Below are 19148 nucleotides of genomic sequence, written 5' to 3'. Positions count from 1 at the left end.
TCCTCCTAAGAGGATAACGGCTCATTCCACTAGAGCAGTAGCTTCCTCTTGAGCCTTTAAGAACGAGGCCTCTATGTATCAGATTTGTAAGGAGGCTACCTGGTCCTCCTTTTTACAAGTTTGATGTTTTTGCGTCGGCTGAAACGGCTTTAGGGAGAAAAGTTTTGCAGGCTGTGGTGCCCTCAGAATAGGGTCAGCCGCTTCCTTTTTGTTCCCTCCTGTTATTCATTCAGTGTCCTCTGGAGCTTGGGTATAGTTTTCCCAACAGTAAGGAATGAAGCTGTAGACTCTCCTTATCTTAGGAAGGAAAACATAATTTATGCTTACCAGATTTTTCTTGTCTATTGGCGATCCCCTATTATTTATTTTATTCTTCTGGCACCATTTATACCCTAATGTTTCTCCTACTTTACTTTTTTCCATCTGCAGAATGGCTGGGGTAATAAGGAAGTGGGAGAAATATTTAAACCCTTGGCTGGGTGTCTTTGCCTCCTCCTGGTGGCCAGGTGTTGTATTTCCCAACAGTAAGGAATGAAGCTGTGGACTCTCCCTATCCGGAAGGAAAGGAATTTATCTGGTAAGCATAAATTATGTTTTTTCATTACATGAAGGTTAATTAAAGCATCTCATGTTAACGGGATACTAAACCCACATTTTTTCTTTCATGATTCATATAGAGCATGTAATTTTAATCAACTTTCTTATTTATTCCTATTATCAAATTGTATTTGTTATCTTGGTATCTTTATTTGAAAAGCAGAAATGTAGCCACCAATCAGCAAGCGTTCGCCAGAGTTCTGAACCAAAAATGGGCCAGCTCCTAAGCTTAGATTCCTGCTTTTTAAATAAAGATACCAGGAGAACAGAGAAACATTTATAATAGGAGTAAATTAGAAAGTTTCTTAAAATTGCATGCTCTATCAGAATCATGAAAGAAAAATGTGCGTTTGGTATCCCTTTAATAGTGGCTGTTTCAGTGATGTGTCATAAATTGTTTACAGTAGGCTTGTGAAAAGATAGTGGATATTGTAGTCTTACACTTTTGTCTTGTGTATGTACCTTATATTTTATTTGTAAATTCTTGTGGTGAAAAAGAATGCCTAGTAATTATCTTAATATCTGTTTTCTTTTTTTTTTCCAGGGATATTATACAGAATAGAGGTAGCTGGGGTATTTCTCACACACGAGTCCCTACAGAATCGAGGCCAGGACACGTAGCACTTATAGCAGGCTTTTATGAAGATGTTAGTGCAGTTGCAAAAGGTATATATGCTTTACTAAGGGGGTATAGCAGATTAATATTAACTTGATGTATCTGGTCAACCTATAATTGACTAAATGATATAACTCTGCCCTCAACAGGTATATATAAGAGTCTGACTTGCCCACTCATTGTTGCTCAGCAATTTCCCATGCTTTAATGACTAGTGGTGACTTGATGGGTGATGTCTTTACACATTGCAATAAAGAAGTGCCCAGGGGCAGAGGCCTTATTTCTTCTGTTGTGGATGGGTGTTGTGGTCTGTCTTTTGGATCTTGTACATACCAAAAGGGAGTCTGTAGGTTGCCGGGGATCGCTGTAAAATAACAATATGCATTAAGCATGTGACAGAACCAGAAAAGGAGATTTTCTGAGGATAGTGAGGCATCTGTCTAATCTAAAGTGACAAGCAACCCATCAATTAACAGTGCAAAATCTTGAAACAGGGGGTCAGCTGTTCCTTTAAATAGTGTAATAATCTGCCCACTGTGTACTAAGGAGATTTTTATTGAGGGGGTATAATACAGCCGATATCTTCGCGTTGCTTTATTTAGAGTGGGATGAAACACCTCATTTGAAAGACGGGTGTTTGGAGTTATTATAGTAATAGTAACTACATGCGCCACTAGGTGCAAGAGTGATTTTGAAGAGTTAGGGGTTAGCCACTATCACCGTCCATAAGCACATGGGCAGAATACATTTTAAACAGTGGGACAACCCATCTTTCCAATGAGATTCCTATCCCATGACATTACAAGGCGATTCACATTATTAATTTAATTTATTTCTTATAAGTTGTTCCTTGGGAGACACTATCCCAATGGCGGCTGGTGAAGTTTTTAGTTGGTAGGACAGAATATTGTGCCATTTCCATAACCTTAAGAAGTTGCTGTTTCTCTTGTTAAGTGTGTTCAGTCCACGGGTCATCCATTACTTATGGGATATATTCTCCTTCCCAACAGGAAGTTGCAAGAGGATCACCCAAGCAGAGCTGCTATATAGCTCCTCCCCTCACATGTCATATCCAGTCATTCTCTTGCAACCCTCAACAAAGAAGGAGGTCGCGAGAGGAGCTGGAGTTTTTACTTAACTATTCTTCAATCAAAAGTTTGTTATTTTAAATGGCACCGGAGTGTGCTGTTTTTCTATCTCAGGCAGTATTTGGAAGAAGAAACTGCCTGCGTTTTTTATCTATGATCTTAGCAGGCGTAACTAAGATCCACTGGCTGTTCTCGACATTCTGAGGAGTGGGGTAACTTCAGAAACTGGGAATAGCATGCGGGGTCCTCCGCAAATGAGGTATGTGCAGTACTTTATTTCTCCAACATAGGTGTGTCCGGTCCACGGCGTCATCCTTACTTGTGGGATATTCTCTTCCCCAACAGGAAATGGCAAAGAGCCCAGCAAAGCTGGTCACATGATCCCTCCTAGGCTCCGCCTACCCCAGTCATTCTCTTTGCCGTTGTACAGGCAACATCTCCACGGAGATGGCTTAGAGTTTTTTAGTGTTTAACTGTAGTTTTTATTATTCAATCAAGAGTTTGTTATTTTAAAATAGTGCTGGTATGTACTATTTACTCAGAAACAGAAAAGAGATGAAGATTTCTGTTTGTATGAGGAAAATGATTTTAGCAACCGTTACTAAAATCCATGGCTGTTCCACACAGGACTGTTGAGAGGAATTAACTTCAGTTGGGGGAACAGTGAGCAGTCTCTTGCTGCTTGAGGTATGACACATTCTAACAAGACGATGTAATGCTGGAAGCTGTCATTTTCCCTATGGGATCCGGTAAGCCATGTTTATTAAGATAGTAAATAAGGGCTTCACAAGGGCTTATTAAGACTGTAGACTTTTTCTGGGCTAAATCGATTCATTATTAACACATATTTAGCCTTGAGGAATCATTTAATCTGGGTATTTTGATAAGATATATCGGCAGGCACTGTTTTAGACACCTTATTCTTGGGGCTTTCCCAAATCATAGGCAGAGCCTCATTTTCGCGCCGGTGTTGCGCACTTGTTTTTGAGAGGCATGACATGCAGTCGCATGTGTGAGGAGCTCTGATACATAGAAAAGACTTTCTGAAGGCGTCATTTGGTATCGTATTCCCCTTTGGGCTTGGTTGGGTCTCAGCAAAGCAGATACCAGGGACTGTAAAGGGGTTAAAGTTAAAAACGGCTCCGGTTCCGTTATTTTAAGGGTTAAAGCTTCCAAATTTGGTGTGCAATACTTTTAAGGCTTTAAGACACTGTGGTGAAATTTTGGTGAATTTTGAACAATTCCTTCATATTTTTTCGCAATTGCAGTAATAAAGTGTGTTCAGTTTAAAATTTAAAGTGACAGTAACGGTTTTATTTTAAAACGTTTTTTGTACTTTGTTATCAAGTTTATGCCTGTTTAACATGTCTGAACTACCAGATAGACTGTGTTCTGAATGTGGGGAAGCCAGAGTTCCTTCTCATTTAAATAAATGTGATTTATGTGACAATGACAATGATGCCCAAGATGATTCCTCAAGTGAGGGGAGTAAGCATGGTACTGCATCATTCCCTCCTTCGTCTACACGAGTCTTGCCCACTCAGGAGGCCCCTAGTACATCTAGCGCGCCAATACTCCTTACTATGCAACAATTAACGGCTGTAATGGATAATTCTGTCAAAAACATTTTAGCCAAAATGCACACTTATCAGCGTAAGCGCGACTGCTCTGTTTTAGATACTGAAGAGCATGACGACGCTGATAATAATGGTTCTGAAGGGCCCCTAAACCAGTCTGATGGGGCCAGGGAGGTTTTGTCTGAGGGAGAAATTACTGATTCAGGGAACATTTCTCAACAAGCTGAACCTGATGTGATTACGTTTAAATTTAAGTTGGAACATCTCCGCATTCTGCTTAAGGAGGTATTATCCACTCTGGATGATTGTGACAAGTTGGTCATCCCAGAGAAACTATGTAAAATGGACAAGTTCCTAGAGGTCCCGGGGCTCCCAGAAGCTTTTCCTATACCCAAGCGGGTGGCGGACATTGTAAATAAAGAATGGGAAAGGCCCGGTATTCCTTTCGTCCCTCCCCCCATATTTAAAAAATTGTTTCCTATGGTCGACCCCAGAAAGGACTTATGGCAGACAGTCCCCAAGGTCGAGGGAGCGGTTTCCACTTTACACAAACGCACCACTATACCCATAGAAGATAGTTGTGCTTTCAAAGATCCTATGGATAAAAAATTAGAAGGTTTACTTAAAAAGATGTTTGTTCAGCAGGGTTACCTTCTACAACCAATTTCATGCATTGTCCCTGTCGCTACAGCCTCGTGTTTCTGGTTCGATGAGCTGGTAAAGGCGGTCGATAGTGATTCTCCTCCTTATGAGGAGATTATGGACAGAATCAATGCTCTCAAATTGGCTAATTCTTTCACCCTAGACGCCACTTTGCAATTGGCTAGGTTAGCGGCTAAGAATTCTGGGTTTGCTATTGTGGCGCGCAGAGCGCTTTGGTTGAAATCTTGGTCAGCTGATGCGTCTTCCAAGAACAAGCTACTTAACATTCCTTTCAAGGGGAAAACGCTGTTTGGCCCTGACTTGAAAGAGATTATCTCTGATATCACTGGGGGTAAGGGCCACGCCCTTCCTCAGGATCGGCCTTTCAAGGCCAAAAATAAACCTAATTTTCGTCCCTTTCGTAGAAACGGACCAGCCCAAAGTGCTACGTCCTCTAAGCAAGAGGGTAATACTTCTCAAGCCAAGCCAGCTTGGAGACCAATGCAAGGCTGGAACAAGGGAAAGCAGGCCAAGAAACCTGCCACTGCTACCAAGACAGCATGAAATGTTGGCCCCCGATCCGGGACCGGATCTGGTGGGGGGCAGACTCTCTCTCTTCGCTCAGGCTTGGGCAAGAGATGTTCTGGATCCTTGGGCGCTAGAAATAGTCTCCCAAGGTTATCTTCTGGAATTCAAGGGGCTTCCCCCAAGGGGGAGGTTCCACAGGTCTCAGTTGTCTTCAGACCACATAAAAAGACAGGCATTCTTACGTTGTGTAGAAGACCTGTTAAAAATGGGAGTGATTCATCCTGTTCCATTAGGAGAACAAGGGATGGGGTTCTACTCCAATCTGTTCATAGTTCCCAAAAAAGAGGGAACGTTCAGACCAATCTTAGATCTCAAGATCTTAAACAAGTTTCTCAAGGTTCCATCGTTCAAAATGGAAACCATTCGAACAATTCTTCCTTCCATCCAGGAAGGTCAATTCATGACCACGGTGGATTTAAAGGATGCGTATCTACATATTCCTATCCACAAGGAACATCATCGGTTCCTAAGGTTCGCATTCCTGGACAAGCATTACCAGTTCGTGGTGCTTCCTTTCGGATTAGCCACTGCTCCAAGGATTTTCACAAAGGTACTAGGGTCCCTTCTAGCTGTGCTAAGACCAAGGGGCATTGCTGTAGTACCTTACTTGGACGACATTCTGATTCAAGCGTCGTCCCTTCCTCAAGCAAAGGCTCACACGGACATCGTCCTGGCCTTTCTCAGATCTCATGGATGGAAAGTGAACGTGGAAAAGAGTTCTCTATCTCCGTCAACAAGGGTTCCCTTCTTGGGAACAATAATAGACTCCTTAGAAATGAGGATTTTTCTGACAGAGGCCAGAAAAACAAAACTTCTAGACTCTTGTCGGATACTTCATTCCGTTCCTCTTCCTTCCATAGCGCAGTGCATGGAAGTGATAGGTTTGATGGTAGCGGCAATGGACATAGTTCCTTTTGCGCGCATTCATCTAAGACCATTACAACTGTGCATGCTCAGTCAGTGGAATGGGGACTATACAAACTTGTCTCCGAGGATACAAGTAAATCAGAGGACCAGAGACTCACTCCGTTGGTGGCTGTCCCTGGACAACCTGTCACAAGGGATGACCTTCCGCAGACCAGAGTGGGTCATTGTCACGACCGACGCCAGTCTGATGGGCTGGGGCGCGGTCTGGGGATCCCTGAAAGCTCAGGGTCTTTGGTCTCGGGAAGAATCTCTTCTACCGATAAATATTCTGGAACTGAGAGCGATATTCAATGCTCTCAAGGCTTGGCCTCAGCTAGCGAGGGCCAAGTTCATACGGTTTCAATCAGACAACATGACAACTGTTGCGTACATCAACCATCAGGGGGGAACAAGGAGTTCCCTGGCGATGGAAGAAGTGACCTAAATCATTCTATGGGCGGAGTCTCACTCCTGCCACCTGTCTGCTATCCACATCCCAGGAGTGGAAAATTGGGAAGCGGATTTTCTGAGTCGTCAGACATTGCATCCGGGGGAGTGGGAACTCCATCCGGAAATCTTTGCCCAAGTCACTCAACTGTGGGGCATTCCAGACATGGATCTGATGGCCTCTCGTCAGAACTTCAAAGTTCCTTGCTACGGGTCCAGATCCAGGGATCCCAAGGCGGCTCTAGTGGATGCACTAGTAGCACCTTGGACCTTCAAACTAGCTTATGTATTCCCGCCGTTTCCTCTCATCCCCAGGCTGGTAGCCAGGATCAATCAGGAAAGGGCGTCGGTGATCTTGATAGCTTCTGCGTGGCCACGCAGGACTTGGTATGCAGATCTGGTGAATATGTCATCGGCTCCACCATGGAAGCTACCTTTGAGACGAGACCTTCTTGTTCAAGGTCCGTTCGAACATCCGAATCTGGTCTCACTCCAGCTGACTGCTTGGAGATTGAACGCTTGATCTTATCGAAGCGAGGGTTCTCAGATTCTGTTATCGATACTCTTGTTCAGGCCAGAAAGCCTGTAACTAGAAAGATTTACCACAAAATTTGGAAAAAATATATCTGTTGGTGTGAATCTAAAGGATTCCCTTGGGACAAGGTTAAGATTCCTAAGATTCTATCCTTCCTTCAAGAAGGATTGGAAAAAGGATTATCTGCAAGTTCCCTGAAGGGACAGATTTCTGCCTTGTCTGTGTTACTTCACAAAAAGCTGGCAGCTGTGCCAGATGTTCAAGCCTTTGTTCAGGCTCTGGTTAGAATCAAGCCTGTTTACAAACCTTTGACTCCTCCTTGGAGTCTCAACTTAGTTCTTTCAGTTCTTCAGGGGGTTCCGTTTGAACCCTTACATTCCGTTGATATTAAGTTATTATCTTGGAAAGTTTTGTTTTTGGTTGCAATTTCTTCTGCTAGAAGAGTTTCAGAATTATCTGCTCTGCAGTGTTCTCCTCCTTATCTGGTGTTCCATGCAGATAAGGTGGTTTTACGTACTAAACCTGGTTTTCTTCCAAAAGTTGTTTCTAACAAAAACATTAACCAGGAGATTATCGTACCTTCTCTGTGTCCGAAACCAGTTTCGAAGAAGGAACGTTTGTTGCACAATTTGGATGTTGTTCGCGCTCTAAAATTCTATTTAGATGCTACAAAGGATTTTAGACAAACATCTTCCTTGTTTGTTGTTTATTCCGGTAAAAGGAGAGGTCAAAAAGCAACTCCTACCTCTCTCTCTTTTTGGATTAAAAGCATCATCAGATTGGCTTACGAGACTGCCGGACGGCAGCCTCCCGAAAGAATCACAGCTCATTCCACTAGGGCTGTGGCTTCCACATGGGCCTTCAAGAACGAGGCTTCTGTTGATCAGATATGTAGGGCAGCGACTTGGTCTTCACTGCACACTTTTACCAAATTTTACAAGTTTGATACTTTTGCTTCTTCTGAGGCTATTTTTGGGAGAAAGGTTTTGCAAGCCGTGGTGCCTTCCATCTAGGTGACCTGATTTGCTCCCTCCCATCATCCGTGTCCTAAAGCTTTGGTATTGGTTCCCACAAGTAAGGATGACGCCGTGGACCGGACACACCTATGTTGGAGAAAACAGAATTTATGTTTACCTGATAAATTACTTTCTCCAACGGTGTGTCCGGTCCACGGCCCGCCCTGGTTTTTTTTTTAATCAGGTCTGATAATTTATTTTCTTTAACTACAGTCACCACGGTACCATATGGTTTCTCCTATGCAAATATTCCTCCTTAACGTCGGTCGAATGACTGGGGTAGGCGGAGCCTAGGAGGGATCATGTGACCAGCTTTGCTGGGCTCTTTGCCATTTCCTGTTGGGGAAGAGAATATCCCACAAGTAAGGATGACGCCGTGGACCGGACACACCGTTGGAGAAAGTAATTTATCAGGTAAACATAAATTCTGTTTTTTAATCAGGTCTGATAATTTATTTTCTTTAACTACAGTCACCACGGTATCATATGGTTTCTCCTATGCAAATATTCCTCCTTAACGTCGGTCGAATGACTGGGGTAGGCGGAGCCTAGGAGGGATCATGTGACCAGCTTTGCTGGGCTCTTTGCCATTTCCTGTTGGGGAAGAGAATATCCCACAAGTAAGGATGACGCCGTGGACCGGACACACCGTTGGAGAAAGTAATTTATCAGGTAAACATAAATTCTGTTTTTCTGGGAATGGAATTGACTAAGAAAATACTGCTGTTACCATATGATGTAAGTACAGCCTTAAATGCAGTAGTAGCAACTGGTCGAGTTATATTCTAGGGACTAGAATTTGACTGAGAAAATACTGTTAACACTGAAATAATACTTAAGCCTTCTCTGCAGTGGTAGCGACTGGTAGCAGGCTTAGTGATAGCTTTGCATGACATTGAAAAATGTTGTTTTTTAATAAAACGTTAACTGGCATGTTATTCGTTTTTGTGAGGTACTTTGGTGATAAATCGCTTTGGGCATGATTTTTTTCCACATGGCTAACATTTTTCTGCATGGAAACCGTTATATCAGGGCTCCCACTGTTGTGATTGGAGTGGGAGGGCCCTTGTTTTAGCGCCTTGTTGCGCAGTTATAATTATTGCACAGTCTTTCTGCTTCTTCCTCCTTGATCCAGGACGTCTCTAGAGAGCTCAGGGGTCTGCAAATTTCATTTGTGAGGGAGGTAATCAGTCACAGCAGATCTGTGACAGTGTGCTGACTGTGATTAAAAGCGTTAAATCTTAATTGATATCTGTTTTATCCGTTTTGGGTATTGAGGGGTTAATCATCCTTTTGCTAATGGGTGCAATCCTCTGCTAATAATACACTTCTTGTTAAGAATTGTTTAATTATATCTGTATTTTTGAAGCGCTGCAGCGTTTTTTATATTGCTTGTAAACTTATTGAAAGTGATTTCCAAGCTTGTTAGTTTCATTGCTAAGTCTGTTTTAAACATGTCTGATTCAGAGGAAACTGTTTGTTCATCATGTTCAAAAGCCAATGTGGAGCCCAATAGAACGATGTGTACCAATTGTATTGATATTGCTTTGAATAAAAGTCAATCTGTACCGATAAAGAAGCTATCACCAGACAACGAGGGGGAAGTTATGCCGCCTAACTCTCCTCACGTGTCAGTACCTGCGTCTCCCGCTCGGGAGATGCGTAGGATTGAGACACCTAGTACATCTAGGCCCTTACAAATCACTTTACATGATATGGCTAATGTTATGAAAGAAGTATTATATAATATGCCCGAATTAAGGGGCATACGCGATAGCTCTGGGTTAAGGACAGAGCGCGCTGATGACACGAGAGCCATGTCTGATACTGCGTCACAATTTGCAGAACATGAGGACGGTGAGCTTCATTCTGTCGGTGACGGTTCTGATCCGGGGAGACCGGATTCAGAAATTTCAAATTTTAAATTTAAGCTTGAGAACCTCCGTGTATTACTAGGGGAGGTATTAGCGGCTCTGAATGATTGCGACACGGTGGCAATTCCAGAGAAATTGTGTAGGTTGGATAGATACTATGCGGTACCGGTGTGTACTGACGTTTTTCCTATACCAAAAAGACTTACAGAAATTATAAGTAAGGAGTGGGATAGACCTGGTGTGCCTTTTACCCCTCCCCCGATATTTAGAAAAATGTTCCCTATAGACGCCACCACACGAGACTTATGGCAGACGGTCCCTAAGGTGGAGGGAGCAGTTTCTACGTTAGCCAAGCGTACCACTATCCCGGTGGAGGATAGCTGTGCTTTCTCAGATCCAATGGATAAAAAATTAGAGGGTTATCTTAAGAAAATGTTTGTTCAACAGGGTTTTATATTGCAGCCTCTTGCATGCATTGCGCCTGTCACGGCTGCAGCGGCATTCTGGTTTGAGTCTCTGGAAGAGGCGATTCGCACAGAGCCGTTGGATGAGGCCTTGAGCAAAGTTAGAACCATTAAGCAAGCTAATGCGTTTGTTTCAGATGCCGTAGTACATCTAACGAAACTTACGGCTAAAAATTCCGGATTCGCCATACAGGCGCGCAGAGCGCTCTGGCTTAAATCCTGGTCAGCGGATGTAACTTCCAAGTTTAAACTACTTAACATTCCTTTCAAAGGGCAGACCTTATTCGGGCCCGGCTTGAAGGAAATTATTGCTGACATTACGGGAGGTAAGGGCCACGCCCTTCCTCAGGACAGGGCCAAACCAAAGACCAAACAGTCTAATTTTCGTGCCTTTCGTAACTTCAAGGCAGGAGCAGCATCGACTTCCTCCGCTCCAAAACAAGAAGGAACTACTGCTCGTTACAGACAAGGTTGGAAAGGCAACCAGTCATGGAACAAGGGCAAGCAGGCCAGAAAGCCTGCTCCCGCCCCTAAGACAGCATGAAGTCAGGGCCCCCTATCCAGAGACGGATTTAGTGGGGGGCAGACTTTCTCTCTTTGCCCAGGCTTGGGCAAGAGATGTGCAGGATCCCTGGACGTTAAAGATTATATCTCAGGGATACCTTCTGGATTTCAAAACCTCTCCTCCACAAGGGAGGTTCCATCTTTCGAGGTTATCGACAAACCTAGTAAAGAGAGAGGCATTTCTACAATGTGTACAAGACCTCTTAATCATGGGGGTGATCCACTCAGTTCCGCGATCGGAACAGGGACAAGGATTTTACTCAAATCTATTTGTGGTTCCCAAAAAAGAGGGAACCTTCAGACCAATCTTGGACTTAAAGATCTTAAACAAATTCCTAAGGGTACCATCGTTCAAGATGGAAACCATTCGAACCATCCTACCCATGATCCAAGAGGGTCAATATATTACCACGGTGGACTTAAAGGATGCTTACCTTCATATACCGATTCACAAAGATCATTATCGGTACCTGAGGTTTGCCTTTCTAGACAGGCATTACCAGTTTGTGGCTCTTCCCTTCGGGTTAGCCACGGCCCCGAGAATTTTTACGAAGGTTCTGGGCTCACTTCTGGCGGTACTAAGACCACGAGGCATAGCGGTGGCTCCGTACCTAGACGACATTCTGATACAAGCGTCAAGTTTTCAGAATGCAAAGTCTCATACAGAGGCTTTCCAAAGTCGTTTATTGGGGAAGGTAGGACCACAGCTTGCTGTGGCAGTTGGTTGGGACTGTTAACTAAGGGGTTAATCATCCATTTGCAAGTGGATGCAATGCTCTGCTAGCCTATTACATACACTGTAAAAATTTCGTTTGATTTACTGCATTTTTTCACTGTTTTTCAAATTCTGACAAAAATTGTTTCTCTTAAAGGCACAGTACCGTTTTTTATATTTGCTTGTTAACTTGATTTAAAGTGTTTTCCAAGCTTGCTAGTCTCATTGCTAGTCTGTATAAACATGTCTGACATAGAAGAAACTCCTTGTTCATTATGTTTAAAAGCCATGGTGGAACCCCCTCTTAGAATGTGTACCAAATGTATTGATTTCATTTTATGCAATATCATATTCTGTTTTTTAAAAAAATTATCACCAGAGGAATCTGACGAGGGGAAAGTTATGCCGACTAACTCTCCCCACGTGTCAGACCCTTTGACTCCTGCCCAAGGGACTCACGCTCAAATGGCGCCAAGTACATCTAGGGCGCCCATAGCGTTTACTTTACCAGACATGGCGGCAGTCATGGATAATACACTGTCAGCGGTATTAGCCAGACTACCTGAACTTAGAGGTTAGCGAGATAGCTCTGGGGTGAGACAAAATGCAGAGCATACTGACGCTTTAAGAACCATGCCTGATACTGCCTCACAATATGCAGAAGCTGTGGAAGGAGAGCTTCAGTCAGTGGGTGATGTTAATGACTCAGGAAAGATACCTGATTCTAATATTTCTACATTTAAATTTAAGCTTGAACACCTCCGCGTGTTATTTAGGGAGGTTTTAGCTGCTCTGAATGACTGTGATACCATTGCAGTGCCAGAGAAATTTTGTAGACTGGATAAATGCTTTGCAGTGCCGGTGTGTACTGATGTTTTTCCAATACCTAAAAGGTTTACAGAAATTTTTAGAAAAATGTTTTCCAATAGACGCCACCACACGGGACTTATGGCAGACAGTCCCTAAGGTGGAGGGAGCAGTTTCTACTCTAGCAAAGCGTACTACTATCCCTGTCGAGGACAGTTGTGCTTTTTTAGAGCCAATGGATAAAAAATTAGAAGGTTACCTTAAGAAAATATTTATTCAACAAGGTTTTATCCTACAGCCCATTGCATGCATTGCCCCTGTCACTGCTGCTGCGGTGTACTGGTTTGAGTCTCTGGAAGAGGCTTTACAGGTAGAGACTCCATTTGATGACATACTTGGCAAACTTAGAGCACTTAAGCTAGCCAATTATTTTATTTCTGATGCCATTGTTCATTTGACTAAACTAATGGCTAAGAATTCTGGTTTTGCTATACAGGCGCGCAGAGCGCTATGGCTTAAATCATGGTCAGCTGACGTGACTTTAAAATCTAAGCTACTTAACATTCCCTTCAAGGGGCAGACCCTATTCGGGCCTGGTTTGAAGGAGATTATTGCTGATATCACGGGAGGAAAAGGTTGTGCCCTTCCTCTGGACAGGTCCAAATCTAGGGCCAAACAGTCTAATTTTCGTGCCTTTCGAAACTTCAAGGCAGGTGCGGCATCAACTTCCTCTAATAATAAACAAGGGGGAACTTTTGCTCAATCCAAGACGGTCTGGAGACCAAACCAGACCTGGAAAAAAGGTAAGCAGGTCAAAAAGCCTGCTGCTGCCTCTAAGACAGCATGAAGGAACGACCCCCTATCCGGTAACGGATCTAGTAGGGGGCAGACTTTCACTCTTCGCCCAGGCATGGGCAAGAGATGTTCAGGATCCCTGGGCGTTGGAAATTATATCCCAGGGATATCTTCTGGACTTCAAAGCTTCCCCCCCAAAAGGGAGATTTCACCTTTCACAATTATCTGCAAACCAGATAAAGAGTGAGGCATTCTTACACTGTGTACGAGACCTCCTAGTTATGGGAGTGATCCATCCAGTTCCAAAGGAGGAACAGGAACAGGGTTTTTACTCAAATCTGTTTGTGGTTCCCAAAAAAGAGGGAACCTTCAGACCGATTTTAGATCTAAAGATCTTAAACAAATTCCTCAAAGTTCCGTCGTTCAAGATGGAAACTATTCGTACCATCCTACCACTGATCCACTGATCTTATCTTCACATTCCGATACACAAAGATCATCATTGGTTTCTCAGGTTTGCCTTTCAAGACAGGCATTACCATTCCCTTTGGATTAGCTACAGCCCCAAGAATCTTTACAAAGGTTCTAGGGTCGCTTTTGGCGGTCCTAAGGCCGCGGGGCATAGCAGTAGCCCCTTATTTAGACGACATCCTGATACAGGCGTCAAACTTCCAAATTGCCAAGTCTCATACGGACGTAGTACTGGCATTTCTGAGGTCGCATGGGTGGAAAGTGAACGAGGAAAAGTGTTCTCTATCACCACTCACAAGAGTTTCCTTTCTAGGGACTCTGATAGATTCTGTAGAAATGAAAATTTACCTTGACGGAGTCCAGGTTATCAAAGCTTCTAAATTCCTGTCGGGTTCTTCATTCCATTCCGCGCCCTTTGGTGGCTCAGTGTATGGAAGTAATCGGCTTAATGGTAGTGGCAATGGACAAAGTGCCGTTTGCACGCTTACATCTCAGACCGCTGCAACTATGCAGGCTCAGTCAGTGGAGCGGGGATTACACAGATTTGGCCCCTCAATTGAATCTGGAAGAAGAGACCAGGGATCCTCTTCCCTGGTGGCTATCTCGGGTCCATCTGTCCAAAGGTATGACCTTCGCAGGCCAGATTGGACTATTGTAACAACAAATGCCAGCCTTCTAGGTTGGGGTGCAGTCTGGAACTCCCTGAAGGCTCAGGGATCGTGGACTAAGGAGGAGTCTCTCCTTCCAATAAATATTCTGGAACTAAGAGCGATATTCAAGGCTCTTCAGGTTTGGCCTCAGTTAGCAACTCTGAGGTACATCAGATTTCAGTCGGTCAACATCACGACTGTAGCTTACATCAACCATCGAGGGGGAACAAGAAGTTCCCTAGAGATGTTAGAAGTTTCAAAAATAATTCTCTGGGCAGAGATTCACTCTTGCCACCTATCAGCTATCCATATCCCAGGTGTAGAGCACTGGGAGGCGGATTTTCTAAGTCGTCAGACTTTTAATCCGGGAGAGTGGGAACTCCATCCCGAGGTATTTGCACAACTGATTCTCCGTTGGGGCAAACCAGAACTGGATCTCATGGCGTCTCGCCAGAACGCCAAGCTTCCGTGTTACGGATCCAGGTCCAGGGATCCCAAGGCGACACTGATAGATACTCTAGCAGCGCCCTGGTCTTTCAACATGGCTTATGTGTTTCCACCGTTTTCTCTGCTCCCTCGACTGATTGCCAAGATCAAGCAGGAGAGAGCATTGGTGATTCTGATAGCACCTGCGTGGCCACGCAGGACCTGGTATGCAGATCTAGTGGACATGTCATCCTTTCCACCATGGTCTCTGCCTCTGAGACGGGACCTTCTACTTCAGGGTCCTTTCAACCATCCAAATCTAATTTCTCTGAGGCTGACTGCCTGGAGATTGAATGCTTGATTTTATCAAAGCGTGGCTTCTCCGAGTCAGTTATTGATACCTTAATACAGGCACGAAAGCCTGTCACCAGGAAAATTTACCATAAGGTATGGCGTAGATATCTTTATTGGTGTGAATTCAAGGGTTACTCATGTAGTAAGGTCAGGATTCCTAGGATTTTATATTTTCTCCAAGAAGGTTTGGAAAAAGGTTTGTCAGCTAGTTTCTTAAAGGGACAGATTTTTGCTCTGTCTATTCTTTTGCACTAGCGTCTGGCAGATGTTCCAGACATTCAGGCATTTTGTCAGGCTTTAGTTTGAATCAAGCCTGTGTTTAAACCTGTTGCTCCACCATGGAGCTTAAACTTGGTTCTTAAGGTTCTTCAAGGAGTTCCGTTTGAACCTCTTCATTCCATAGATATCAAACTTTTATCTTGGAAAGTTCTTTTTTTTTTTTTTTTTTTTTGGTAGCTATTTCCTCGGCTCGTAGAGTCTCTGAGCTATCTGCCTTACAATGTGATTCTCCTTATCTGATTTTTCATACGGATAAGGTAGTCCTGCGTACCAAACCTGGGTTCTTACCTAAGGTGGTATCTAACAAGAATATCAATCAAGAGATTGTGGTTCCATCCTTGTGTTACACAATCTGGACGTGGTCTGTGCTTTAAAGTTTTACTTACAAGCTACTAAAGATTTTCGTCAAACATCTGCTTTGTTTGTTGTCTACTCTGGACAGAGGAGAGGTCAAAAGGCTTTGGCAACCTCTTTTTCTTTTTGGCTAAGAAGCTTAATCCGCTTAGCCTATGAGACTGCTGGACAGCAGCCTCCTGAAAGGATTACAGCTCATTCCACTAGAGCTGTGGCTTCCACTTGGGCCTTTAAAAATGAGGCTTCTGTTGAACAGATTTGCAAGGCGGCGACTTGGTCTTCGCTTCATACTTTTTCAAAATTTTACAAATTTGATACTTTTGCTTCTTCGGAGGCTATATTTGGGAGAAAGGTTTTACAGGCAGTGGTTCCTTCCATTTAAGTTCCTGCCTTGTCCCTCCCTTCATCCGTGTACTTTAGCTTTGGTATTGGTATCCCACAAGTAATGGATGATCCGTGGACTGGATACACCTTACAAGAGAAAACACAATTTATGCTTACCTGATAAATTTATTTCTCTTGTGGTGTATCCAGTCCACGGCCCGCCCTGTCATTTTAAGGCAGGTAATTTTTAAATTTAAACTACAGTAACCACTACACCCTATGGTTCCTCCTTTCTTGGCTTGTTTTCGGTCGAATGACTGGCTATGACAGTTAGGGGAGGAGCTATATTACAGCTCTGCTGTGGGTGTCCTCTTGCAACTTCCTGTTGGGAATGAGAATATCCCACAAGTAATGGATGATCCGTGGACTGGATACACCACAAGAGAAATACATTTATCAGGTTAGCATAAATTGTGTTTTTGAGCAAACTATCTGCATTGAACATGTTTTATATTGAACATATTATTATTAAAAAAATATTATCTTATGTTTATAGAGAACAGTTTAAAATAACTACACTTTCACTTGCATAAAAGAGCATTGTAAGTGTTTTGGTAGATTTACAAGACACCATATATTTTCACCTCATGCGCTTTATTTAGGAAAGGTTTTCAGAGCATTTTTACTAATCCTTTATTAAAGAGTAATCCTAGGTGAGCTCAGGAGTGTGAAAACTAAATTTAAGAAAAACAACAATAATATTAACGATAATAATAACGAGACATTTGGGGGCATTTGGAGGGGCACTGCCCCAAAGGGCCGGCGTTCTATCAGATTTTGCTCCTTTGTCAGAATCTGCTCACTCTGAGTGCGCATGCTTTGTATGACGTAATTGCACTCCACATATGTTAATTAGGAATGTGTGGAATGCGATTTTGTCAATCAGCAACATGTGCACTCAGAGGGAGCAGATTCTGACAAGGAAGTTGTGTCGGATTTGGCTACTGCGCTATGAGATGTGCGCATGCACGGTTTAAAATGTAATACTGTCAAACAAATTAAAAGGGCATAGTTCAATCACTTCTCATGGTAATGAAAAATGCGATGATGGACTTTCATTGTCGTATTATTCATCACCATGACAAGTCATTGAACTGTGTCCTGTATGTGTGTGTGTATGTGTATGTGTATGTGTGTGTATATGTATGTGTATATATATATATATATTTCTTTCATGTAATTAGCAAGAGTCCATGAGCTAGTGATGTATGGGATATACATTCCTACCAGGAGGGGCAAAGTTTCCCAAACCTCAAAATGCCTATAAATACACCCCTCACCACACCCACAAATCAGTTTTACAAACTTTGCCTCTTATGGAGGTGGTGAAGTAAGTTTGTGCTAGATTCTACGTTGATATGCGCTCCGCAGCAGGTTGGAGCCCGGTTTTCCTCTCAGCGTGCAGTGAATGTCAGAGGGATGTGAGGAGAGTATTTCCTATTTGAATTCAATGATCTCCTTCTACGGGGTCTATTTCATAGGTTCTCTGTTATCGGTCGTAGAGATTCATCTCTTACCTCCCTTTTCAGATTGACGATATACTCTTATATATATATACCATTACCTCTGCTGATTTTCGTTTCAGTACTGGTTTGGCTTTCTACAACATGTAGATGAGTGTCCTGGGGTAAGTAAGTCTTATTTTCTGTGACACTCTAAGCTATGGTTGGGCACTTTTTTATAAAGTTCTAAATATATGTATTCAAACATTTATTTGCCTTGACTCAGGATGTTCAACATTCCTTATTTCAGACAGTCAGTTTCATATTTGGGATAATGCATTTGAATAAATAATTTTTTTCTTACCTTAAAATTTGACTTTTTCCTGTGGGCTGTTAGGCTCGCGGGGGCTGAAAATGCTTCATTTTATTGCGTCATTCTTGGTGCAGACTTTTTTGGCGCAAAATTTTTTTCTGTTTCCGGCGTTATACGTGTCGCCAGAAGTTGCATCATTTTTGACGTTCTTTTGCGCCAAAAGTGTCGGCGTTCCGGATGTGGCGTCATTTTTGGCGCCAAAAGCATTTAGGCGCCAAATAATGTGGGCGTCTTATTTGGCGCTAAAAAATATGGGCGTCACTTTTGTCTCCACATTATTTAAGTCTCATTATTTATTGCTTCTGGTTGCTAGAAGCTTGTTCACTGGCATTTTTTCCCATTCCTGAAACTTTCATTTAAGGAATTTGATCAATTTTGCTTTATATGTTGTTTTTTCTATTACATATTGCAAGATGTCCCACGTTGAAAAAGGTGTGGTTTTACCTGGTTGTAGGTATTTAAGGTGATTATGTGTGATGTACAAGTTATGAACATGAATAAGGGTTTGTAGCCCGAAACGTTGTTCTGCTTTCCTGGCTCCCAGTTTGTGACAATAAAGAGAACCTCTGCATAAGGACTTTGTGGTGCGTCTGCTACTTTTGTTTTACATTACTTTGAGGATTTTTGCAGTAATCCTACTGCAGTATGCACCCTATCAAGGATTGAAGTGCTGGTTTTCTGAATTGCTTCTACCACGTTGAAACTGAGTCAGAAGATACTTCTGGAAAATCGCTGCCTGGTGCTGGAGCTACCAAAGCTAAGTGTATCTGCTGTAAACTTTTGGTAGCTGTTCCTCCAGCTGTTGTTTGTATTGAATGTCATGACAAACTTGTTAATGCAGATAATATTTCCTTTAGTAAATTTACATTACCTGTTGCTGTTCCGTCAACATCTAATACTCAGAGTGTTCCTGATAACATAAGAGATTTTGTTTCTAAATCCATTAAGAAGGCTATGTCTGTTATTCCTCCTTCTAGTAAACGTAAAAAGTCTTTTAAAACTTCTCATTGTTCAGATGAATTTTTAAATGAACATCATCATTCTGATTCTGATAATGGTTCTTCTGGTTCAGAGTATTCTGTCTCAGAAGTTGATGCTGATAAATCTTCATATTTATTTAAAATGGAATTTATTCGTTCTTTACTTAAAGAAGTCCTAATTGCATTAGAAATTGAGGATTCTGG

At 42.7% G+C, this 19148-nt stretch overlaps 1 protein-coding gene across 1 annotated transcript in view; it reads left to right on the top strand.

The window, feature by feature from the left end:
- PIGN (phosphatidylinositol glycan anchor biosynthesis class N) overlaps nt 1-19148 on the top strand; it is a 1169967-nt gene that overhangs the window by 67146 nt on the left and 1083673 nt on the right. Inside the window, exon 3 of the mRNA XM_053714623.1 lies at nt 1142-1263. Coding sequence (XP_053570598.1) covers nt 1142-1263 — 122 coding nt within the window. The remainder of the gene's footprint in view (nt 1-1141; nt 1264-19148) is intronic.

The sequence above is a fragment of the Bombina bombina genome, chromosome 5 (genome assembly GCF_027579735.1).
Source record: "Bombina bombina isolate aBomBom1 chromosome 5, aBomBom1.pri, whole genome shotgun sequence".
NCBI lineage: Eukaryota > Metazoa > Chordata > Amphibia > Anura > Bombinatoridae > Bombina > Bombina bombina.
Note: the sequence above shows the minus strand (reverse complement) of the source record. Positions and strands in the feature narration are given on the sequence as shown.